This window comes from Oryctolagus cuniculus, chromosome 13 (assembly GCF_964237555.1).
Source record: "Oryctolagus cuniculus chromosome 13, mOryCun1.1, whole genome shotgun sequence".
NCBI lineage: Eukaryota > Metazoa > Chordata > Mammalia > Lagomorpha > Leporidae > Oryctolagus > Oryctolagus cuniculus.
Genome location: NC_091444.1, coordinates 75,581,820 through 75,607,162, shown reverse-complemented (window position 1 = coordinate 75,607,162; position 25,343 = coordinate 75,581,820). Strand labels below are relative to the sequence as shown.

The window sequence follows — 25,343 nt, the reverse complement described above, 5'->3', positions numbered from 1 at the left end:
TCAGGGTCCTACCATCATAACCTCATTTGACCTTAACTACATCCTTTCTCCCAACATGGCCAGCCTGGCAGTCAGGGCTTCACAGGAAGCCTCTGAATTCGGAGGAGGAGGGGCACATTTCCACAGCAGTGGGAGATGGTTTTTGTGTCACAAATAAGGCCCCAAGAGGTCCCAGAAACCACCTAAGTTCTCACAACTGCTAAGTGGAGGGAGCAGGCTTATAAACCTACGAAGACAGACCCAGCAAGCCCATGATCTAACTCCCCTAAAGAAGACAGCACAAATTGCCCAAAAAAAAAACATGATCTAGGGGCTGGTGCCGTGGCTCAGTGGGTTAATGCCTGGCCTGAAGCACCGGCATCCCATGTGGGCACTGGTTTGAGACCCGGCTGCTCCACTTCTAATCCAGCTCTCTGCTACAGCCTGGGAGGGCAGTAAAAGATGGCCCAAATCCTTGGGCCCCTGCACCTGCGCAGGAGACCTGGAGGAAGCTCCTGGCTTCGGATCGGTGCAGCTCCGGCCGTTGCGGTCAATTGGGGAGTGAACCATTGTATGAAAGATCGACCTCTCTCTGCCTCTCCTCTCTCTGTGTAACTCTGACTCTCAAATAAATAAATAAATAACCACGATCTAGTCACCACGATTTTGTGGTTATTTGCCAATACATATTTTTCTCATAGCAGTGTGCTACTGTCCTGACTTCCCAACAATTCACACGTGTACTTCTGTATATCAGAAGTAGGTACTCGGGGAGGGGTATTGCTACTTAGGGCATCTGTGTCCCGTGCCCAGGTACCCAAGTTTGATAGCTGGCTCCAGCTCCTGACTCCCGCTTCCTGCTAATGCAGACCCTGGGAGGCAGCAGTGATGGCTAGCCATGGTGGAGACCTGGATTGAGTTTCCAGATCTTAAATTCAGCCAGCAGCCCCCGCCTTGGCAGATGCAGGCATTTGGGGAATGAACCAGCAAATGGAAACTCTCTATCTCCCTTCTCCCTTATCCATCTCTGTCTCTCTGTCCCTCAAATAATGACATAAATAAAATTTAACCACATAGTAGGGATTTCATGGAAATACCTATTATTTCACATTAACATCGTATGAACCTATTGTCCAAAGCCATCTTCATCAGAGCTCCTTAATTAGGGCCTCCTGCTATCTTGATAGGAGGACTGCTAACGTGTCTTAAATAGCTCCCTTGTTTCTTTCTTGCCTCTTCTGTCATCTGAGCTTCACTTTAAGTAATCTTTGTTAAAAAAAAAATTTAAAAAGTGGGGGCAAGTGCTGTGGTGTAGCTTGTAAAGCTGCTACTTGCAGTGCCGGCATCCCATGTGGGCGCTAGTTCAAGAACCAGCTGTTCCACTTCTGATCCAGCTCTCTGCTATGACCTGGGAAAGCAGTGGACGATGACCCCAAGTCCTTGGTTCCCTGCACCCACATGGGAGACCTGGAAGAAGCTCCCGGCTCCTGGCTTCGGATCAGCCCAACTCTGGACATTGCAGCCATGTGAAGAGTGAACCCGCAGACGGAAGCTCTCTCTTTCTCTCTGCCTCTGCCTCTCTCTGTCTGTAACTCTACCTCCCAAATAAATAAATAAATCTTTAAAAATAATACTATTAAAAAAAGTGAATGTTGTCATGCTTCTTCCTTCCAATAGTCTTCCATTGAATCCCCGTGGCCTGGAGCAGAGTCCAGCCTCCATACCTTTTTTTTGTTTGTTTGTTTTCTTTTTAAAGAGTTATTTTATTTTTTTAAAAGTCAGAGTTACAGAGAGAGTTAGAGACAGAGAAAGAGATAGGACTTTAATATCCACTGGTTCACCCCCCAAATGGCCACAATAACCAGAGTTGGGCCAATCCAAAGCCAGGAGCCAGGAGCCAGGAGCTTCTTTTGAGTCTCCTACATGGGTGCAGGGGCCAAAGCACTTAGGCTGTCCTCCGCTGATTTCCCAGGCACATTACCAGGGCTCTGGATCAGAAGTGGAGCAGCCAGGACTGGAATCGGCACCTATACGGGATGCCAACTTTGAAGGCCTGGGATTCAACCCACTGCACCACAGCCTCCACACCTTTATCATGGTACATCCAGGTCTCCATCCTTCCTCTCTACCGTGCTGAGCCACTGAAAGATAAGCACTGCCTGTGGCTTATTTTCATGTATTCATATGCGCTTCTTTTTAAATTTATTCTTATTTATTTAAAAGACAGAGAGAGAAAAAGGAGGCATCTTTCATCCATTCATCCAATTGTACATGTAAATAAAATCTTCATCATAGTATTAATTACTTAATTACATATTTAAAGAAATAACATTTTAATGAAAAAGATATTTTCTGCATAAACATGAATTATTTTGTATTTCTGCAAATCTCTCCTTTAAAAAAAAAGAGATTTATTAATTTATTTGAAAGGCAGAGTTACAGAGAAGCAGAGGCACAGAGAGAGAGGTCTTCCATCTACTGGCTCACTCTCCAGATGGCCACAATGGCCAGAGCTGCACCAATGACAATCCAAAGCCAAGAGCCAGGAGTTTCTTCCAGGTCTCCCATGCAGGTGCAGGGGCCCAAGGACTTGGGCCATCTTCCACTGCTTTCCCAGGCCATAACAGAGAGCTGGATCAGAAGTGGAGCAGCAGAGACTTGAACAAGTTTCTATATGAGATGCCGGCACTACAGGTGGCAGCTTTACCTACTATGCCACACACTGGCACCAAGTTTTTTTGTTTTTTTTTCCCTCAATTACCCCCTAAAACAAACATTTTTAAGCACTTTGAAACAACTTTCTGAATAGCTTTTTAATATCTACTGAGATCATGAAATAATTTTTAGTACTTTTCTTGGTGGTGTTTTATTATCAACTTGCTAGACTAATCCACTTTTAATTATAAAAGATTATAATTTTAGGTATCAAAATGTCCAGAGTTATATTTATTACTTTTACATCTTATTTATAAGTTAAATTGATCCTAACTTGTTTTTAAATGCTACACTTCTCAGGTTGGAGAATATTGGCCCAATATCTGCCTCATTAAATGAATCAGGAAACACACAGTCACTTTCTGTATATCATGTAGGTTTTATATATCTTCTGAAATTAAAAAAACAGGACATACTGTCTTTTGTATGTACATTTTTCTATTTCTCTGTTTTTTTGGTAGGTTTATCTCCATATTATGGATATTTTTTAATAATAGATTTTTTTGTTGTTGTTTAGCAGAGAGAGAGAGATCTTCCATCTGTTGGTTCACTCTCCAAATAACCACAATGGCCAGGATTGGACCAGGCCAAAACCAGGAGCCTGGAACTCCATCCAGGTCTCCCAAACACTCGGGCCATCTTCCACGGCTTTTCCCAGGAGCATTAATTAGCAGGGAGCTGGATTAGAAGCACAGCAGCCAGGACTTAACCTGGTGCTCACATGGGATGCTGGGGGTACAGGTGGCAGCTTACCCCACTGCTCTGTAACAGCTGCTCCTATAGGACATTTTTAACACTTTGCATCTCCAGAAGATCTCTTACAAATTTGACATGTTGGTAAATTTAAAAGCAGACCATGGAGCCTAATATTTCAATTAAGTATGAAATATTTTTCACATTAGTCACTGTATGTCTCCTCTTCATTCCTAACTTATTATAAGCTTTAAACCATTTCCCTTTAATGTAGACAGCTGATCCACACGTAATGCAAATAAAAGGACCTGACACCAGTGATAAGTTCAATGAACCTGAATTAATGCTGTTGTGAAGCTGGACCATGGATGGGAAGGACCGAGGTGATATGCTTCCATACGGGCTTTCCCTGATTTCTGGAACTGGAAGAATTGCTTTGCCACTGAGCTGAGCCAGCGGGGCAGCAGCAACAGACACCATTGCTTTCATCAAAGACACTCCTGAATCACCTTCCGGGAGAGCACACTTTGTCTCCTGCACAGCCGCTCGCCCTTCTTTGCATGCAATACACTCTCAGTTATCAGAGACAGAGAAAAAAAGCAATGAATTCCTGGCTCAGAAAACCATCGTGTTTTGTCTCCTACTTTTTGAAAATTCCCTCTGCTCTCATTTAAATCAAACAATTTTGTCTCCGGAATCTTTTCACCTTAACTTTTCTCTTTCCAGCTCTCTTTCTTGGTGTAGCTTTTCCCTGGGGTCCTTTAAAAAAGATGACAATTATCTTCAGGTCTCTCTGATTTTTAGGACCAATAGAAATCAACAAAATCAAAAAGAAAAAAAAAGCGCAACCACCTGACCCTGATTTGTCCTCACAACCCAGCGACTGCTTTGGCTCTGCTGTTTGAATAACCTCTGGGTGTCCGATCCGCCCCCACAGCTCAAGTTTGAGCTCCAGAACAAATATTTGTCCCGATTCTGAACAAAATTAGAGAGACTTCTTCGTCGTGGTCTTCTTTTTTTTAAAACGCAATGTACTTCTCTGGTGTTCCTTTGAACATAGTTCAGTAGGAAGGAGTGGAATTCCCAGACCACCTGCTCCAGGGGGAAGTTGGCAAAGCTGTCCAGAAAAAAATGAAAGGACTCACGTGTTTTCTCGTCTGGTTACTTCTTTCGGAAGCACAAGCCTTCGAAATCCCCACAAATGGACTTTCTGAAGTAAGTACTTGCGGAGGATGCCAGTGTTGTCCTACGCTCAGAAAATTGCCTATTACAATTACCCATTACAATTGCTATTTAAGGACTTCATTCCGTGTAGGAGGGGAACTTGGGACAGTACGCATCTGAGCACAGGTGTTTGATGTTACAATCCATGGGCTGTGTATTTCCTCTTCGAACTATTAACAGGTGTTGCATGATAATTAAGTCAAGTTCAATGGACAGGGACCATAGGGCAGAATTTATGGAGCCCAGCTGCTTCCTCCTTTGCCTAGAAAATGAGAGTGCTAATGATTTTATTATGAGGATTAAATAATGCATGTGAACTACCTAGCATGGTTCAGGGACTAGGATGCACTTAATGATTATTAGCTATTATTATTTTTAAGAAATATCATTATCACTGTTTTACTGGGAGTATAAAGAAAGTCATCATCAAAGCACCATTGTTTTTCACACCTAAGTGAACAATGATTTGAATAAAAAGCCCACTGTAAATGCTCCTGTTAAAGGGGCAGATGGCAAGTGGGCTGCCCAAGTGCCAGAATAATTCTCATGGAGCTCCAGTTCTCCAACTGGGACCCTTAGCCACTCTCATTGCAGGAGTTTATTTTATGCCAGAAAAGCAAAGTGCCTTATGAGACTAGCTTAGTAAATGCAAAGTCTTGTAATGTTTGAAGTGTGATTATGTACAAAAATACCCCCCAAAAAATATGACATGTTTTCAGAGGGAAAAAAATCATTCTTCCTTAGAAACTATCATATTTTCCAACAATTTAAAAGTCATCAGAGCATGTTGGAGATCTCAAACTGAAACCAAGACATCCACATCTGTTTGCCCCTTCTCAGTCATTTCTAACCGCTCTTTCCCTCATACCTGTTTTTAACTCAGGGAGTGGTATGGCTCTCATCTTGCCATTCTGACGCTGTTGTGCCCCCAAGATCCACCCAAATGTTTCCCCCAGGCACCTGCCTAATCGCTGCGTCTCTTTGACCCCTACCTGTCTGTCCCATCGTGGTCTGGAAAACCACAAAGTGAATTCTTACCTCCAACAATCTCAAAGGTGTTAATTTTCCTTCACTCACCTCTGCAACATCACTGCCAAACATAAAATGTATGACCGAAATAAATCACTGTATTAAAAACAATAAGATAGCCCAGAGGCAGAGGACAGAATACAAACTAAGATATTGAATAATACTAGCTGCTTTGGTTTGCTTTAATTTCTAAAAAACAGAAATAATCATCCTACATTTTTCTTTAAGTTTGCAGAATATAGCGATTTTGCAGAACTGGCCCCAGGCAAATTTCAATTTGTTCCAGACAACCGGAGATACGAGGTACAATAAGCTTTCCTTCCAAAAGGGAAAACAAATTAAAGAAATCATGATTGAAGATGTAAGAGAAGTGTGAAGATGCCCTTTTGCTAGAGGCCATTTTTTTTTTAAGCAGTGGAGAGTTTGACATGTTTACGCTGAAATGAAAGCATTGTCAAGGTGAAATAAGGGAAGACCTCCAAACAGCTGTCCAGAATATATGATCGTGTATTTTCTTATGAGTCTTAGGTTGTGGAATGTTTTCATTACCTGGTAAGGAGGGATTTACTGTTAGGAGGACTTTTCCTATTCCAGGAGTGACTGACACTTCCCTCTGTGGCCACACATTTTCCTTCCTTCAGTCACTCCGTCTTGGGGAGGAGTTCAAAAAAAGAGAACTGGCCACCAAAGGCAACATAGATAAAAATCCCTTAATCAATGGGCTTCTCCCACAAAGGGTCCACAGGCTGAGAAAAGGTATTGATGGGAGGCCGGTGCCGTAGCTCAATAGGCTAATCCTCTGCCTGCAGAGCCGGCACCCCGAGTTCTAGTCCCAGTCGGGGCGCCGGACTCTGTCCTGGGTGCCCCTCTTCCAGTCCAGCTCTCTGCTGTGGCCCTGGAGGGCAGTGGAGGATGGCCCAAGTGCTTGGGCCCTGCCCCCACATGGGAGACCAGGAGGAAGCTCCTCGCTTCGGATCAGCGCAATGCGCCGGCCACAGCACACCAGCTGCAGTGGCCATTGGAGGGTGAACCAACAGCAAAAGGAAGACCTTTCTCTGTCTCTCTCTCTCTCTCACTGTCCACTCTGCCTGTCAAAAAATAAAATAAAATAATAAAATAAAATAAAAGGTATTGATGGGAAAAATGCTAACCTGAACAGTGACTTATTCCATATGGGTATGAATTTTTTTTTATTTATTTATGTTACTTGAAAGTCAGAGTTACACAGAGAGAGGAGAGGCAGAGAGAGAGAGAGAGAGAGATGTCTTCCATCTGCTGGTTCACTCCCAAATTGGCTGCAACAGCCAGAGCTGCACCAATCTGAAGCCAGGAGCCAGGAGCTTTTTCCGGGTCTCCCTTGCGGGTGCAGGGGCCCAAGGACTTGGGCCATCTTCTACTGCTTTCCCAGGCCATAGCAGAAAGCTGGATAGGAAATGGAGCAGCTGGGACTTGAACCAGTACCCCTAGGGGATGCCGGTGCTGCAGGTGGCGGCTTTACCCACTATGCCACAGCGCCAGCCCCGGGTGTGAATTTTTTATTTTCTAAAAGTCCAAGCTTTCTGTAGACCAATATTAAAATCCAGTAGGCAAGATCTTAGGTCAGTGTCTTCGTCTAGCCTCAAGAGAGAAAACTTAATCATTCAATGGGGCGGGCGCCATGGCTCACTTGGTTAATCCTCCACCTGTGGTGCCATCATCCCATATGGGTGCCAGGTTCCAGTCCTGGTTGCTCCTCTTCCAGTCCAGCTCTCTGCTGCAGCCCGGGAAGACAGTGGAGTATGGCCCAGGTGCTTGGGCCCTGCACCCGCATGGGAGACCAGGAAGAAGCACCTGGCTCCTGGCTTCAGATCGGCGCAGCGCCGTCCATTGCAGCCATTTGGGGAGTGAACCAATGAAAGAAAAAAAAAAACTTAATCATTCTATATTGACTTCAAAAAAGTATAAAATAGGGAACGAGCATTTAGCTCAGTGATTGAGATACCAAAATCCCACATCAGAATTCCTGACTCCAGCTTCCTGCTAACACAGGTCCTGGGAGGCAGCAGTGACAAGTCGAGTAATTGGGTTTCTGTCACCCACATGAGAGACCTCGATTGATTTCCTAGATCCTACTTTTGACCTCGAGCCTAGCCCAAGTTATTGTGAGCATTTGGAGAGTGAACCAATGGATGGGCTCACTCTTGCTCTCCCTCTCCCTCTCTCACTATTTCCCTATCTCTGTCCCTGTTTCTCTCTCTCTCTCTCTCTCTCTCAAATATAAGTAAATAATTTTACTCAAAATTACTCAAATATAAGTAAATAATTTTGAACCTGAAATAAGGCAATTGTTGATTGTGCTGTATCATGTAGCACCCACTAACACCTTGGCTCTCCCCCTAATTGGCAAGCTTCGCTTCTGGCCAATGCCTGACATTATTTTATGATCTGTCAGGTAGACATTAAACCATTCAGCTTTCAAAGGCAAAGGCATTGCCTTTGTCCCCTCCCACAAGGCAGTCACCTGTGTAGCCCCTTCCCTGGCACAGTGGCTAAGAGCATGGAATTCCCCAGGTGCCAGCCACTGTGCTTGTCTCTGGAACTACTTCAGGGAAGAAATACGTTAACGTGTTGCTCTCATACAGCTTAGTCTAAGAAGGAGACAGACCTTGATCAAACCGCCCCTCCAATAGAATGGATAATTGTAAAGCAAGGTGGATGCCCTGCAGGAAGGAATAGTCTGCTCTCAAAACAGTAAAGACAGGGCTGCCACTCTGGCATAAAAGGTGAAGCCTCTGCCAGCAGCGCCAGCATCCCACATGGGTACCAGTTCGAATCCTAGCTGCTCCACTTCTGATCCAGCTCCCTGCTAATGCTCCTGGGAAATCAGTAAAGGATGGCCCAAGTCCTTGGGTCCCTGTACCCGTGTGGGAGACCTGGAAGAAGCTTCTGGATCCTGGCTTTGGCCTGGCTCAGCCCTGGCTATTGCAGCCATTTGGGGGAATGAACCAGCAGATGGAAGATTCTCTCTCTCTCTCTCCCTCTCTCCCCTTCTCTCTCTGTATCTCTTGCTTTCAAATAAATAAATAAATTTTTAAAAAACAAAAATGGTAAAAACACTGACCTTGTCTGGGGTGAGGGGGGAGGGTGTCAGAGAATTTCACAGGAGAAATCCGACCAGAGCTGAGACCTGAGTTGGGGAAGGGACGAAGGAGCATGGCAGGGGAGGAGCACTTCAGAGGCGGGACAGCTTGCACAGAGCCTCGTGGCAGAGTGGCGCATCCAGCTCACCACTCAACTAATGAAAGCATGAATCAGACAACTACAGTAAAGAGGATGTACTTGAATGCTACCCAGTGTGTTTGGTTGAATGTTTTCATCTAAATACATCTGTTTTCACATTATTTCAAAGTGTGAAATGTGTGCAACCAAAAAGGGCTGAGAAACTTGTTCAGAGAAACTCACCAGTAGGAAAATCATTTTCAAGACTATTGATATGTATGAAAATTACAGCTCAGTGTTGAAGAAAAAAATTTTTTTCTTGTGAGAAGCTTTTCCCCTTGGGGTAATAAGTAACCTACGGTTGAAGAATGATTGTCTAACTTCCTTTCCACAGAGAAGCCTTCCCGGCGAATCAGGAGAAGAGAGGGTAAGTTGACTTTGATTTTGTTACAAATTGATACCCCAATGATTTTCCTGTTAACTATTATCTGGAAATCAATCCACATGACTCCTCTGTGTTCAGCCCTGAGAGTATTTACCTGACTTTTGAAACAGCCCCTTGCCCAACTCAGCTTGGAAATGTTTCTAAAATTTGGCGTTGGAGAGTGCAGTGTTTGCAGACAGGAGAGAAGTCACCAGGAACTGAACATGCCCTTTCTCTTTATTTTCCTGAGTTTTGCCAACAGCATAGGCTTCATTCAACCTCATGTACTTATTCTAACTTAACAGTTTTGATTTAAAATAGGACACCTGAGGCCGGCGCCATGGCTCACTAGGCTAATCCTCCGCCTAGCGGCGCCGGCACACCAGGTTCTAGTCCCAGTCGGGGCACCGGATTCTGTCCCGGTTGCCCCTCTTCCAGGCCAGCTCTCTGCTGTGGCCAGGGAGTGCAGTGGAGGATGGCCCAGGTGCTTGGGCCCTGCACCCCATGGGAGACCAGGAAAAGCACCTGGCTCCTGGCTCCTGCCATCGGATCAGCGCGGTGCACCTGCCGCAGCGGCCATTAGAGGGTGAACCAATGGCAAAGGAAGACCTTTCTCTCTGTCTCTCTCTCTCTCTCTGTCCACTCTGCCTGTCAAAAAATAAAAAAATAATAAAAATTTTAAAAAAAATTTTTTAAAAATTAAAAAAAAAAAATAGGACACCTGAAAGTTCTGGAGAATAAAAAGCATGACTGTGGGAAAGGAGCTCTTGGGCGTGAAATGGCCCCGTTCTCTGAGCTGTTCAAAGTAGACCTTCCTGTGGCAAGAAAACACCTACAGGAAGTGGCTTATGCTATGCTTCCTGCTCTGAACGGCCAGAAAAACACACTCCATGGGCAAGAAGGGCGAATACGTGAGCTTGAATTTTATCTTAGCTGGAGGTGAGCTGGATGTTAATCTTGGATGGCAAAGTTTGCAGGAAACATGGAGTGTTGAAATAAGCAAATCCTTTTGGAGATAAAGCAAAATCTAGTGGGTCACATAGCTGTCACTGACCTGAAGAAGCACGAAGCTCTCAGGCACATTCTCAAAAGCGTGTGCTTGCTGTTCCTTGCCTTGGAGGATACGGACAGCCTGTGATTTTGTTTTACACTGTGGCTGCCTTAAATCAGCGGGGAAGGATCAGGAAAGGAGATGCAAAGGGCGGAAGTATCGTGTCAGAATGCCCTGTCCAGGAATACGCTGTTCATTGCTCATCCTCATCTGTGTCCTTGGAGTTTGCTTTAATGTGAGGGAGGAGAAGAGGAATGAAGATGAAATTGTGAGATAAGACTGAAGAAGGTAGGTGGCATTATGGAGTGTGGAGGGCCCCAGGCCTACCTTCACTGCCACAACACCACTGGCTGGTCACTCCCCACACTGAAGACACAACTAAGGTCTCTTTCCAACCCTGCAATGCATACCCTTTTCCTAGTCCTGTATTTGAAGTTATTTCTTGGACATTAACCACTCTTGCTTCCCACAACTATTTTCCGCTGGTGTCCTCATACAAAATCATTATAAATAGACTCAGAGAGCTAAAAGGCATCTCCAGATGAAAGTCAACTTCTGCTTATGGGAAAATTCCAAGAAGTTAGGAGAATGCTTAATAATACCTGAGTATATACTTACCATGGCCTAGAATCATTTGCGTTGAAGTTAGCATCAATTACATAGCGAAGCTCGGTGGTTTTTCTGTGAGTACAGTTATGCTTTTTTGTCGATTTCAGGAAGATGTTGATCAAGTAACTCTTTATAGCTATAAAGTCCAGTCCACTATTACTTCTCGTATGGCAAATACCATCATCCAGAGCAAACTGGTAAACAACTCGCCACAGCCTCAGAATGTTGTGTTTGATGTTGAGATTCCAAAAGGAGCCTTCATTTCCAACTTCTCGATGTGAGTAGCTCCTTCATATAGCCATACACTGGATATGCTCTTCTCACAGGATTAAAAACCCTCCTAGTTAGAAAGAAACTTAACAGTCAACCGTTCCAGTGGGCATAGCTTCCAGACCTGTGGGCCTGCACTAGACATTGAGAATCATTGTAGGTTTGGTCTCAGCAATTTGTTTCTGGTCAACTTAGCAGGATTTGTGAAGGATTGATTGGCTTTTCACTTCCAATAAATTAAAGCAAACTTAAGACTATCTCTACAGTATTGACCTTCCATGTATGTGTATTTTAACATGATTTCTTGGGGACAGAAAAATATATGGAGTTGCCTAGCTTATGGAAGCCATGTATGACACAAGTCACTGTCACCTGCCACACATCTCTCTCCATAAGGGAAAAGATTCAGAATCATTGACTTAATCCAATCACTTATCCAGTGCTTAAATCCTTCTATTATACCACTGACAAGTGGGTTATCCAGGCTTGACTTGACTATCTCCTGAATGGATAAACCCACCACTCCTCAAGGAAACCAATTCAATGGTTGACAGCTCTGTTAGAATTCTTATTCTTAATTTAAATATTTTCCATTTTCTACCCAATGACTCTAGTTCTACTCACACAGCATTTTAAAAATTCTCTGCAAAATATATATTGAAGTGTTCATGGATGAAATGATATACTATGAAAGATTGGCTTCAAAGTAACTGAGGTACAAAGTGTGGGAGTACAGATGAATTAAGATTGGCCAAGTATTGATAATGACATAGCTCAGTGATAGCTTCATGAAGTTCTCTTGTGTTACCCTATTTTTTGTTTGTTTGAAAATTTACATAATAAAAAACTTTACTAAAACATCTTTCAAATAATTAAGACCAGTTCTTTGCCTACTTGGAGGCTTTGTATATCAAGGCTTAATACCCTATTCCTCCAAGTAACTTAAAGGATTTTCCACTAGGGAGTATCAGGGGGCCTTCCCCAGAATGGATGCAGTTGATTAATGTCTCTGTTAGGTAGCCAAGAACCGGGCACAATATTCTGCATAACATCTGGCTATTCTTTATGAAGACACCAGGTTGGATTACTTCTCATTCACTTTTTTTTTTTTAGAGATTTATTAATTTATTTGAAAGTCAGAGTTACAGAGAGAGAGAGAGATCTTCCATCCAATGGTTCACTCCCCAATTGGCCACAAGGGTTGGAGCTGGGCCGATCTGAAGCCAGGAGCCAGGAGCCTCTTCTAGGTCTGCCACATGGGTGCAGCAGTCCAAGGACTTGGGCCATTTTCTACTGCTTTCCCAGACCATAGCAGAGAGCTGGATCAGAAGTGGAACAGATGGGCACCGGGTTCTAGTCCCAGTTGCTCCTCTTCCAGTCTAGCTCTCTGCTGTGGCCCGGGAGGGCAGTGGAGGATGGCCCAAGCACTTGGGCCCCTGCACCTGCATGGGAGACCACGAAGAGGCACCTGGCTCCTGGCTTCGGATCAGCACAGCGCCAGCCGTGGCGGCGATTTGGGGAGTGAACCAACAGAAGGAAGACCTTTCTCTCTCTCTCTCTCTCTCTCTCTCTCACTGTCTATAACTGTACGTGTCAAATAAAAAAAATTTTAATAAAAAAAAAAAAGGCAGTGGAGCAGCCGGGACTCGAACCGGCGCCCATATGGGATGCAGACACTGCAGGCGGCGGCTTTACCTGCTATGCCACAGCGCCGGCCCCTCTTATTCACTTTTTAAAATTATGTATATATTAATTATTATTTATTTATTTATCTTAATTGAAAGAGAGACAGAGGGAAGGCAGGGAGATCACTGGTTCACATCTCAAATGCTCACAACAGGCAGAGATGGGTAAGGGCAAAGCCAGGAACCTGGAATTCAATCTAGGTCTCCCATGTGAATAGCAGTGATTCAAGTACTTGGGTCATCAGCTGTTGCCTCCCAAGGTGTGCATTGACAGAAAGCTAGAATCAGAAGCAGAGGCGGAACAGGAAATCAGGCACTCCAAAATGGGTCATGGGAAACAAGTAACATCTTAACCGGTGATCCAAACTCCCACTCCCTCATCCAGTTTTCACTCACCCATTGAGGCATCAATTATAATTGTGAGTAAATAAATGAAATAAAGGGTTGAATTTTGACCATGCACTGTAGCTGCTAAAAGCCTCAGAGCCACATTAACTATATTTTCTAAAGAAAGCAAAGTAGTGGGGAAAAGCACTCAGCAACTTTCATTGCCTTTCAGAGTACAACTTTTTTAAAAGTCAGCCGTTTTTTAAATGTACAGGGAGGGGCAGTTCTTGTGCAGCACGTTAAGCTGCTGCTGGGGGACGCTCACCTCCCATATCCTGGTGCAGCTTTCAATCCAGCTTCCTGCTCATATGCACCTGGGAGTCACTAGATGAGGTTCAAGTGTTTCCTACCACCGACATAGGAGATTTGAGTGGAGTGCTTGGCTCCTCGATCCTGGCTCCCGGCTCCCGCCTGGCCTGGCCCTGACTGTTGTAGGCATTTTGAGAGTGAATCAGCAAATAGAAGGCCTTTCTCTCCCTCTTTCTCTCTCCCTCTCTCTCCCTTTCATAAATTAATATATTTTTAAAAGGATAAGAAAATGCTTTCTATTGTGGAATTATATAATATTATGTCTAGAGGTTACATTTAAAATTATTTTTAATGAGTTCTTTTTAAACTGCATAATCAGAGCTTATTTTAAGTTTTTCTTTCTGTATTTCTTTATTTTTTTCTTCCCATCTCATCCCATAGAATATATGAGGTGATGAAACACAGAACTGTGAAATATTCATTTTTTTTTCTCCTTCTATGCAGGGCTGACTTTAAAAAACCAGGCAAGATGGCTGGTTAGTCATCACTATTTAAATTGAGTTTCACAGAACTCCGTACTAGCCAAACTATATCTTCTGCCTTTTTAGCATGGTCCCAAATATTCTACTAAAGGAGAGGATTTCCTTTGGTCTCAAAGACTTCTAGGTGTTTGATCCTTAGAGCATGCTAGCAGAGGGCTTCCTGGACATGTGGACTTCCAGACTCACTCTGATCTGCGCCAGCTGTGTGACCTTGGACAAGCCATTTGTCTCTGTTGTAAGAAGACAAACCTGGGAGCTGTGTCTGAACGCACAATGCTGTCATCGTTTGGGGCAGCAAACATCCTGACTAGAGCTGTCCCTTAGGTTGTGGCATTCTTGATGTCCATCTGTAAATGCCAGCAGCACTTTCCAGTCATCAGAATAACTGGAAATTTCTCCATCCATTTATAAAGTCCTCTTTAAGAAAGACAGTGCCCATTTGAGTACAATAAGTTTCCATTGACTTGTAAAGTTCTATAATTCTGTCTGATTTCTGGCCAGTCATCATGGGGTTAGTGTCAGGTGCTAGCTTAAAAAAAAAAAAAAGAGGTGGGTAGAGACTGCGCAAAAACAGGTGTCCCTATGGGAGATTTTTAAGGAGATAAGCAGAAGCTCCCAAGGTCTGGGTCATCTCAGGCTGATATAACAGAGCTAACAGAGCACCCTAGTGTGGGTGGCTTATAAACAGCAGGTATTTGTTTCTCGTAGTTCTGGAGATTGGGAAGTCTACGATTAAGGTGCTGGAAAATTCGGTGTCTGGTGAGGGCATGCTTCATGGTTCACAGACATGGTGGGAAGGAGCAAGAGGGTTCTTTGGAGCCTTTCTTATAAGGTCATCCATCCTATTCATGAGGGTGACAACCTCATGTCCTGATTATCCTCCCCCCACCACCCTGAAAAAAAAAAAAGGACCTCCTTTCTAATACTATCCTATGGGGGAGGGGTTGGAAATGTATTATTTGAATTTTGAAGAGATGCAAACAGTCCATTGCATACCCTGAGGCCATGCCAAATTCTTTAAAAAAAAAAAAGATTTATTTATTTATTTAAAAGGCAGAGAGAGAGAGAGAGAGAGGTCTTCCTCAGCTGGTTCACTCCCCAAATGGCCCCAACATCTGGATCTAAGCCAATCCTAGGCCAAGAACCAGGACTTTCTTCTGTGTCTCTCATGCAGGTGCAGGGGTCCAAGGACTTAGGCCATCTTCTACTGCTTTCTCAGGCCATAGCAGAGAACTGGATCAGAAGTGGAGGAGCTGAGTCTCTAACCAGCACCCAAATGGGATGCTGGCACTGCAGGAGACAGCTTTACCCACTGTGCCACAGCACCAGCCCCACCAAATTCTTAACTCACAGAATAATAATCTAACGAATCAAATGCAAACAAGATCCTTAGTGATTTATCAATCATCTCTCCTTGTCAACTTTCAATTAAAAGAACTACTCAATTTGTGAACTCAAGAGGCTTCCATAGCCTTGACAGCTCATGACAAGAGCCTTGGGTGATTACTGATGTCATGAATAAGAGTGTCAATTGTTAAATCAACAACAGGTGTCACTGTGTACTTACTCCCCATGTGGGATCTCTGTCCTTAATGTGTTGTACTATGAGAATGAACAGTAAAACTAGTCTTCAAACAGTACTTTATACTTTGTGTGTCTGTGTGGGTGCAAACTGTTGAAATCTTTACTCAGTATAGAGTTGATCTTCTATTTATAAAGATAATTAAAAATGAATCTTAATGAAGAATGGGATGGAAGAGGGAGTAGGAGATGGGATGGTTTGCGGGTGGGAGGGTGGGTATTGGGGGAAGAACCATAAAATCCAAAAGTTGTTCTTTCGAAATTTGTATTTATTAAATAAAAATGTTCTATTAAAAGAAAGAAATACTCAAAGAAAATACGACTTAGACTGAAGGATAAACTTTGAAAATGAGGAGAAAGTTTAAATACAAAAGTGCTTCAGGGAAAGCTCTTAGGGTGGGAGCCTACCTAGTCCTTCTATATTCAAATTGTCAACAGAGTCCCATTGATGAATTATTCAAACGTCTTCCTTCTTGTTTCTTATAGATGCAAAATGATCATTGCACCATTCATTAAGTCTGTCTCATAGGATTGGTTGCTTGTTGTGTGTTAGTTTTGTTCGAACTACTCTTCTAACCAACAGATTGCCTTGTATCATTTTCCAGGACTATTGATGGCACAACATTTACCAGTTCCATCAAGGAGAAAACTGTGGGCCGAGCTCTCTATTCACAGGCAAGGGCAAAAGGCAAGACAGCTGGATTGGTGAGGTAAGGGCTGGGCAAGTGGGACTTGCCTTTTCATCTCAATTGCTGCTTCCTGTTGTAACCCGTTTCTACAATAGCAATCCAGCCTCCAGCAAGGCAAAGAATCCAAGCAAATGCCAAACTTTTACAGTCAGATGGTAGAACCAGGTATCACAATGTCTGTTTCTGTGAGGGCCTCTATTCAATCAATGGGAACTGAGGAATCTTTCACAGATGGATGTTCTTTAAATAAACAAACACTGATCTTTCTAGAGTGCAGGGAGGAACTACAGAAATATTGATGATGTTGTTACAGAACTCAACATGGGTACAGAAGAAAAGGTCTGGAATTGTTAAAAAAAGATTTATTTATTTGAAAGGCAGAGTTACAGAAAGGCAAAGGAAGAGAGAGAGAGAGAGAGAGAGAGAGAGAGAGAGGTCAGTTTTCTATATGCTAGTTCACTCTTCAAATGGCTGCAATGGCCGGAGCTGGGCTGATCTGAAGCCAGGAGCCTGGAGCTTCTTCCAAGTCTGCTATGCAGGTGCAGGGGCCCAAGCACTTGGGCCATCTTCCACGGCTTTCCCAGACCATAACAGAGAGCTGGATTGGAAGTGGAGCAGCTAGGTCTCAAACCAGTGCCCATATGGGATGCTGGCACTACAGGCAGCAGATTTATCTGCTATGCCACAGCGCCAGCCCCTCAGGCATTCTAATATAAGATATAGATGTCCCGAGCAGCATCTTAACAACTACACCAAACACCCACCCCTGTCGTGCTTTTTTCTTTCATCTTCTCTTCTCTATAGTCAAACTTACTTTTAATTGAGTTTTTTCATTTACTTCATGCCTTCATCCATTCATTCAACAAAAATGCATTAGATGTCAGCTCTATATCCAGTTCTAAAAGAGGTGAGTACCGAGCCCACCAACACGAGGCAAACACCCAAACATACACTGTGAAGAAGACAGACAAGGAGCTGATGGCTGCACTGTTGATAGTGGGGTAAACGCTAGTGTGGAGGAGATCCCAAACATTGTGAGAGTTCCAAAGACCGGGTGTGCAGTTGTATTGCAGAAGTCCAGAAAATATTTACTGAGGTCTGATGTTTGAGCTGGGACCCAGTAGCTTAAAAGGATTCATAAAGTGAGGGGAGGAAAGAAGAAACTGCAAGCAGAAGGAACGCCTACAGCCTTGCTGCTGGTTAATCCGATCTTTTGTCTTTACAAACCATTCTTCCCACTTTTACCTACCATTCATTGGTTCACTTTTTCATTCCACAAAGCTTTTAAAAATAACAAAAACTTTCTGGGCACTGGAGATACAGCAGAGAACACAGAGTCCCCCTTCCAGTCCATCCTTCCGGTAAACATGGCCTCCCAGGGCATGTTCTACCTTGAACATTCCAGCAGTTCCAGCAGGCCATGTTCTCTTTTTCTTCAACTACCAATGTCCCAAGCCAGCTGCGCACAGATGGGCTGAATATGCCCAATTTCCTTATTCTTTTAGTGATTTCGTGCAAAGAAGAATCATGTTAAAAATTATTCCTTGTTAGTCCTAATTCTGGAATCACCTTTATTTGTTAATCTTGCTGGTTTCTCTTCAAAACCACAAAAACCTCCAGATCTAGGATCACATGGGACTCAAAATGTATAGTAACTAAATCAGGCCGCATGCTAGAAATACGAACTCAAATTTATGGGAAAGTAGAATTCTTCTTTCTGAAGACTTTAACAAATATAAACAATTCCTAGAGTGGATCTCAAATGTAGCATAAGAAATCCACGCTGTCTTTGGGGTTCCCTAAACTTAGGTTGGGGTCTTGGTCTTGCAATTGAGTAGCCATGGGATCTTGAGAAAGCTACTTCTCCTCAATGATTCTCACTTGCTGCTCCCGCTTGTTATCCGAACAATGAAGGTAATGATGTCCATCTTGCCATCTTAGAGGTGATACAAAGCAAGCTTCTGGCAGAGAGGTGGGACCCATCAACGGTAGCTTTTTACAGGTGACACTCAAATCTGCAAGAAGCCCTGAAAGCAAAAGTTGAAGTTGGATGGGAGACTGAAATTCTTGGGGAGATTAATTTAACCAGAGGTTACTCTTATTTCTATTGTACCTACTATTTATTTTCATGAACAAATAATCAGGTCTGATCATGCAGCCAAAACCAGATGCCCTCTGCCTAGATTCTGAGCCTTCCCACTCAGCTGTGCATCTGATGGCTAATTCACTGGGGACCCCCACCTTTAGGAGCAAGGCCCTTGACATGGAGAACTTCCAAACCGAGGTAAACGTCCTCCCTGGAGCAAAGGTGCAGTTCGAACTTCATTACCAGGAGGTGAAGTGGAGGAAGCTGGGGTCCTATGAGCACAGACTTCACCTGAAGCCTGGAAGGCTGGCCAAGCACTTGGAGGTGAGCATGGATTTACACTTCCTCTCGTGGTTCCTGTCCTCTGATTTAGATTTGCTCTCCTTCCCACTTACCTAATTTCGTTCTCACAACATTCCTCCAGGGAGGGCAGTTAATATACTGATAAGAAACCTGAAGGCTTGGGAAGCCAAGTTTTCATGCTCTTTATCTGAGGGTATGAACCAGGATGCTTTTTATTAATTTTGTCTTAACATGTAATACTTATACACTTTTATGGGGTAGAGTGTAATATTTCAACACATATACCCAACAAAAAATTACCAAACAAGGCAATTGAACTTTCCATTTCCTTAGATTTTCTTTGTGTTTGGAGCCTACCAGCTCCTCTCCTCTAGTTCTTTATATAGAATATAATGCATTATCATGAACTATAGTTGCACCACTATTCTGCAGAATGTCAGACCTGGTCACCTTCACGCAATTGCATATTGGTTCCCATTGTCAAATCCCCCCCATTCCTCTTCCCTCCACACACATGTGATAAAGAATACACAGTATTGTCTTTCTGTGTCTGGCTTATTTTGCTTAATTTTTTAAAAAAGATTTATTTATTTATTTGAAAGGCAGAGTTACAGAGAGGTAGAAGGACAGAGAGAGAGAGACCCCGTCCATCCACTGGTTTACTCCCCAGATGGCCACAACAGCCAGAGCTGAGCCAATCTGAAGCCAGGAGCCAAGAGATTCATCCAAGTCTCCCACACGTGTGCAGGAGCCTAAGGACCTGGGCCATCTTCTGCTGCTTTCCCAGGCCATAGCAGAGAGTTGGATCAGAAGCTTCCATTTTTTAAAGCTTCTTTCATTTATTTGAGTGGGGGGAGGTCTTTTATCCACTGGTTCACCCCCCAAATGGCTGCAATAGCCAGGGCTAGGGCAGGCCAAAGCCAGGAGTCAGAAACTCCATCTGGGTCTGCCACATGGGTTGCAGACACCCAAGTATTTGGGCCATCGGCCGCTGCCTTCCCAGGTGGATCAGCAGGGAGCTGGAATGGAAGCAGTGCAGCCAGGACTCAAACCAGAATTCAGATATGGGGTTGCCGCCAAGTGACAACTTAATGCGCTTTGCCACAACACTAGCCCCATGGCTTATTTTACTTCTTTTGTCTTCACTATGTGTGGTGATTGTTGCCATGCAACTCTGCAACACAGTATGGTGCTCTGAAGACCTTCAGGCTTGGAGCCAACCTCACTACTTCCTTCCAGAATTCAGTTCCAGTTGAGCTCCTTATTAGCTCTGGCCGTTTTCTGGAGGTGCCCTAACAAGTGAGCACAGACACAGAAATATATCCTCACTGCATCTGGAGGACGTAAATCTGAACTCAAAGTGTCAGTGGAGCTGCGCTCCCTCTGTGGCAGGCAGAGTGGATAGTGGATAGTGAGAGAGAGAGACAGAGAGAAAGGTCTTCCTTTGCCTTTGGTTCACCCTCCAATGGCCGCCACAGCTGGCGCGCTGCGGCCAGCACGCCGCGCTGATCCGGAGGCAGGAGCCAGGTGCTTCTCCTGGTCTCCCATGGGGTGCAGGGCCCAAGCACTTGGGCCATCCTCCACTGCACTCCCGGGCCCCAGCAGAGAGCTGGCCTGGAAGAGGGGCAACCGGGACAGGATCCGGTGCCCCGACCGGGACTAGAACCCGGTGTGCCGGCACTGCAAGGCGGAGGATTAGCCTAGTGAGCCGCGGTGCCGACCGGGAGCAGTCTTTTCCTTGTTTCTTTTGGTGCCTGGCAGCTGCTGGCACTCCTTGATGTACTGGCCCCACAAGATGTCTATCTTGCAGAGCTGCTGTCTCAGAGATGATGCAAAGCACGTCATTCTAGCACCAACATCATTCTGATCACTCCCTCCATGGTCGCACTGCCTCCTCCTCTGAGCACCTCAAACCTCCCTTTGCCTTTCTCTCATGAGAACACTGGTCGTTGCATTTAAGGCTCACCAGGTAGGACAGGATGTTCGCAAGATCCTTCACTGAACTACATCTGCACAGAAGACCTCTTTTCCAAATACGTTCACATTCACAGGTTCCAGATACTGGAGGTAAACATAGCTGAGGGGTGGTGGTGAGCACCATCCAACCCCAACACTGCTCTTCAGGGACAAACTACCCTGGGTCTCACTTATGAAAACCATCCATACTTCCCTTCCTCAATTGTCAGTGAGATGAACTTTCAGAAATAATTGACAAATAGCAGGAGTTCCACGAATGATAAGTTCATTGTCTTCCGATGCCAATCTACACACCCCTACCTCATCACCTCAATGCTTTTGGCAGTCACTTTGTTTTCTATTTGACTTAAACACACCTTTGCTGTCATATTCATTTCGTTTTTTTTAAAGATTTAGTTCTTTATTTGAAAGGCAGAGTTACAGAGAGCCAGAGGCAGAGAGAGAGAGAGAGGTCTTCCATCCACTGGTTCACTCCCCAGGTGGCAGCAACAGCCGGGGCTGGGCTGATCCGAAGCCAGGAGCCAGGAGCTTCTTCTGAGTCTCCCACATGGGTTCAGGGGCCCAAGTGCTTGGGCCATCTTCCACAGCTTTCCCAGGCCATAGCAGAGAGCTGGATCAGAAGAGGAGCAGCCGGGACTAGAACCGGCACCCATATGGGAAGCCAGTGCTTCAGGCCAGGGCTTTAACCCACTGCACCACAGTGCCTGCCCCCCCAAAGGCTTTTAATCACCATCTGAAGGGCCCCCAAATTGGAACTACCTTCTCCCCTACAGAAACCAAGGAGAATAGGATCTCTCTTAAAACCTCCTTGTTGTGTCCAATGAGATGGACACAAGGGGAACCTTTTATTCTGACTCTTGTAGTCCTTTGAGAAGAGCAACAAATATAGTTTGTGACTCAAGGCCAGTGGGGGCTGGTCCTGACCTCCCAGCCGAACCAACTGTGGGGCTTCAAGCACATACTTCCCAAAATGTTCACTGTCCCGGCAGAGGGGAGAGGGGAGTGTTACCAGATTTTACAGTTGTATCTGTGTCCAGTTGAACACGGGATTGCTAAAGGCTTCTGCACTTCAAGGGAAAATTCTCCTTCTATCGCGAATCCTCTCACAGAGGAACAAACCTTGTCCCGAGGCCCTGATACCCATTTGTGGGTGGAATCTGCGGAAGAATGAAAGCCAAGGCCTCAGTTCTCTGCAGGTCCTCTGGGCTTTTTCCTTCAAGAGCTTCTCCACTATCTACCAGCAGTGGCTGGGTCAGACCCACCAGAGAGACCTCTGGCCCATTTGCTTCTACTAGACAGTTTTTGCCAATACGGGGAATTATAGTTGATCTTGTGGAGGTAGCAGAAATCTTGGAAGCAAGTCAACTTCACATCATCTTGTGCTCGGAGTGTAAGAACCAGGAAAGACAAGTTGCTCTGCTCAAACCAGGGCCATGATATTTTTTCACAAAATTTTTAAAGAGAAGATGTAGGTCTGATTCAGGGCCTTCCAATAGGAAGATAGTTCATCACAGTTGCAAATGATCCTAAATGAGGAAGAGGCAGAGTGGAAAGGCATGTGTGTGTGCACTAGCTAATGACCTCACACTGAAATGGGTGCTCTCAATTGAAAAATAAACCCCAGTACAATATTGTGGCATGAAACCCAACACTAGTGCAACAATGCTATCTGAGAAGATGGAACCGGAGATGATTGTTCAAAGTCAAGTACTGTGTGCAAGGAATCAAGAGCTCAGGCTCTGAGCTCGAAGCCTGGCTCTGCATTTGTAACCTGAGTCAGTCCCTGCTTCTGCATCTGTAAAAGAAGTCATAACAAATAATAACCACAGCAAATAATAATAATAGTGATGAAAGTGGTGGTGGTGGTGGTGAGAATGAAATGGATTAATCCACGTGAAGGGCTTAGCACAATACTGAAAATATGGCAAGCATTGAAGAAGCAGTAGCTACAGCTATGGCTTTGCCAGGAGTCCTAGGAATTTGCCCCTATGGTCTTCTCAAAACAATAAGACACAGAAAGAATAAAAAGATCCAACACAGGGAAGAATATGGTCTATTTTTGACAAATCCGCAGAGTAAAATCGTTCAATGTTTTGTATAATTGTCTTCCCGTCTCTAGGTAGATGTGTGGATAATTGAACCTCAAGGACTGAGATTTCTTCATGTTCCTGACACATTTGAAGGCCATTTTGATGGTGTTCCAGTTGTCTTGAAAGGACCCCAAAAGGTACCCTAACCACTGCGTGTTGCAAAGCATTGAAGTGGCCACTAGCTCCTAGGTTCCTTTCTCCCGCTGTGTGCTCTGGAGGGTAGAGAATGGTCTGGTCTTGAGTAGAAGATGCTGTAGGAAGGAACACTGATTTCTAGCGAGAGCCCAGAGCCTTCCACAGGATATACACAAAATGGCATTCCCCATTTTAACCCAGAGACTGTCTCTTTTGTAGCCTCATTCCCCTCAGTCATCCAATTGACCAGTAGCTAAAAGAGAGCTTTGCTCTAATAAATGATATATTTGTATTAATCACGGAAAAATATATTCATCTCTCTACTGCAGCAGCCAACACTAACCAGCTATGAATTCCTCTTGAAACCTTCCACAAACTCTTCCCAGAGCTGGCAGATGCTACCCTGGCTCTGTCCCTTGCATCAGTAGTGGATGCTGACTGGACACAGAATGGCCGTCGGGCAACACCTGTGTGCATGAGCAGGTGCAGCTACCAAGCCCTCACCTGGAAGGGGCAGATTCTAACATCACTGTTCTTTCCAGGCACATGTCTCCTTCAAGCCCACAGTGGCACAGCAGAGAAAGTGCTCCAACTGCTCGGAGACTGCGGTAGATGGCCAGCTGGTGGTGATGTATGATGTGAACAGAGAAGAGAAGGCGGGTGAACTTGAGGTGCGTGTAAACACACTTCAGTAGAACTACCACACCGTGGCTACAGAACTGGTCCTTGTTGTACAAACTCCCTCGCTTATACATAGTTTCCAACTGCTGGGGCAAGTGTTGAGGCTGTGGGGAAGGGATTGAAACCATATTTCTCTAATATGTCACAAAATATTCTCTTTTCTGTCATTAAAAACTAAATAAAGGGTCTTTGGGTCTCATGCTTTTTTCCCAGATGAAAATTACAAAATGAGAATTTTGGCTAACCTCCCACAGTCCTTTGCACATAGATGATCAAAAAAAAAATCACAAAGATTATGGGGCAAGGAGAAACACACAACCAAAGTCTAGAGAAAGACCCAGAGGCAGTGGTGAATTCCATGGCCCAGGTTTATTGTGAACTGTCTTGAAAATTTCCCTCTCCCCTTTGGTCGTGTCTTCCCTGTGTCCTTGTGCTAAGGTAAGAGCCCCTAGGGCATGTCAAAGCCTGTGAGTCTGCCAGGACAGAAGGTGAAGTGTGTTGGAAGCCACAGCCACCTGCCCTGAGACTGGACACTAATGTCCCCATAGAAGCAATCAGCAGACAATGGAAAGAAAATAAGGCGATCCAGTTGATAGATGACAGAGTAACCAGAGCCCAACTGGAGCTGCTTCCCGTTGACTTTGAGAAAAATCCCAGTTCTCTAAAATAGCACAGCGAAATCTTCCATGATCTGTCCTGCTGATTCTCCACCCTGATTTCTTGAATTCAAGGGCCCCTGGTGTTGAACTACTTATAAAGCTTCCAAGTGTGCCATGTTCTCTCACAGTTGCACTGTCTGGAACTCTCCTCCCTCCTCCACCACCCTACCCAGTGCCCATAAAGTCCAAGCTCCCCCTCAGGTCCCTTTTCTTAGGGAGGCTTCCCTCCATGGTGTTAGATGCGCCTCCATCAAGAGCGTCTCAGAGCCCTTGGCTCTCCTAAGCATGACGTGTACATTGTGCTGCAAGTGGCCCGCACTCCCCACATCCTCTGCCAACCTGTGAGCTCCGTGAGGGCAGGGACTCTGCCCGATTCACAGCTGGTTAGCAGAACGCTGGGGACAGACTGGCGATGAAGACAGTGTGAAGCAGAGTGGGGTGGAGCAGAATTCCCTGCTGAGCAAGAGAAACCATAGGGAGCTGGAGGAGAAGGGAGAGGTTGATGGGAGCCAGTGGCCACCGCTGTTCTCTTCTTTATGGGCAGCAAGACTCCTTCTTCCATGCCTCATCCCTCCTCCTTTAGTCCCCGAGGCCCCTTGTCTCCTTGTCCCCTAAACACTGGCCATGATTTGACTCACAATCATGTTTGATATTTCAGGTATTTAATGGATATTTCGTCCACTTCTTTGCTCCTGACAACCTGGAACCAATTCCCAAGAACATCCTCTTTGTCATCGATGTTAGTGGTTCGATGTGGGGAGTTAAAATGAAGCAAGTAAGTACCCCCCTGCTGGCACTGATATGCGGACCCTCTCCAGAGAATGCAGTCACCCGGCCCCTCCTCCCCTCCTAGTGCTAGAACTCAGGGGCTGAGCTTACTGAGTCAGAATGTGAACTCTTCCCAACACTTGATGTTAGTTTATGTTCACAGGATGAATGCCCCACATACTCCTGGTCATTGGTCATTCTTTCCTTGTCCACTCCCCTTAACTTCTCATCTCCCCTTTCCTACCTCCTCTTCCCCCTCTTCCTCTCTTTTCTATTCTGTATCCAGCACTTCTTTGCAAAACCATCTCAGAACCCCCCT

The 25,343-nt window shown here is 44.8% G+C and overlaps 1 protein-coding gene across 2 annotated transcripts in view; it reads left to right on the top strand.

Moving 5' to 3' along the window:
- The first annotated feature begins 4,378 nt into the window (after positions 1 to 4,378).
- ITIH2 (inter-alpha-trypsin inhibitor heavy chain 2) overlaps positions 4,379 to 25,343 on the top strand; it is a 42,985-nt gene continuing 22,020 nt past the window's right edge. The window contains 9 exon segments of one of the 2 annotated variants that reach the window (NM_001082647.2): positions 4,411 to 4,602; positions 5,869 to 5,943; positions 9,233 to 9,265; positions 11,030 to 11,199; positions 16,242 to 16,346; positions 18,573 to 18,735; positions 22,811 to 22,918; positions 23,459 to 23,587; positions 24,915 to 25,031. In NM_001082647.2, the coding sequence (NP_001076116.1) occupies positions 4,519 to 4,602; positions 5,869 to 5,943; positions 9,233 to 9,265; positions 11,030 to 11,199; positions 16,242 to 16,346; positions 18,573 to 18,735; positions 22,811 to 22,918; positions 23,459 to 23,587; positions 24,915 to 25,031 (984 nt within the window). In that variant the 5' untranslated portion in view covers positions 4,411 to 4,518. 2 annotated transcript variants of the gene reach the window in all.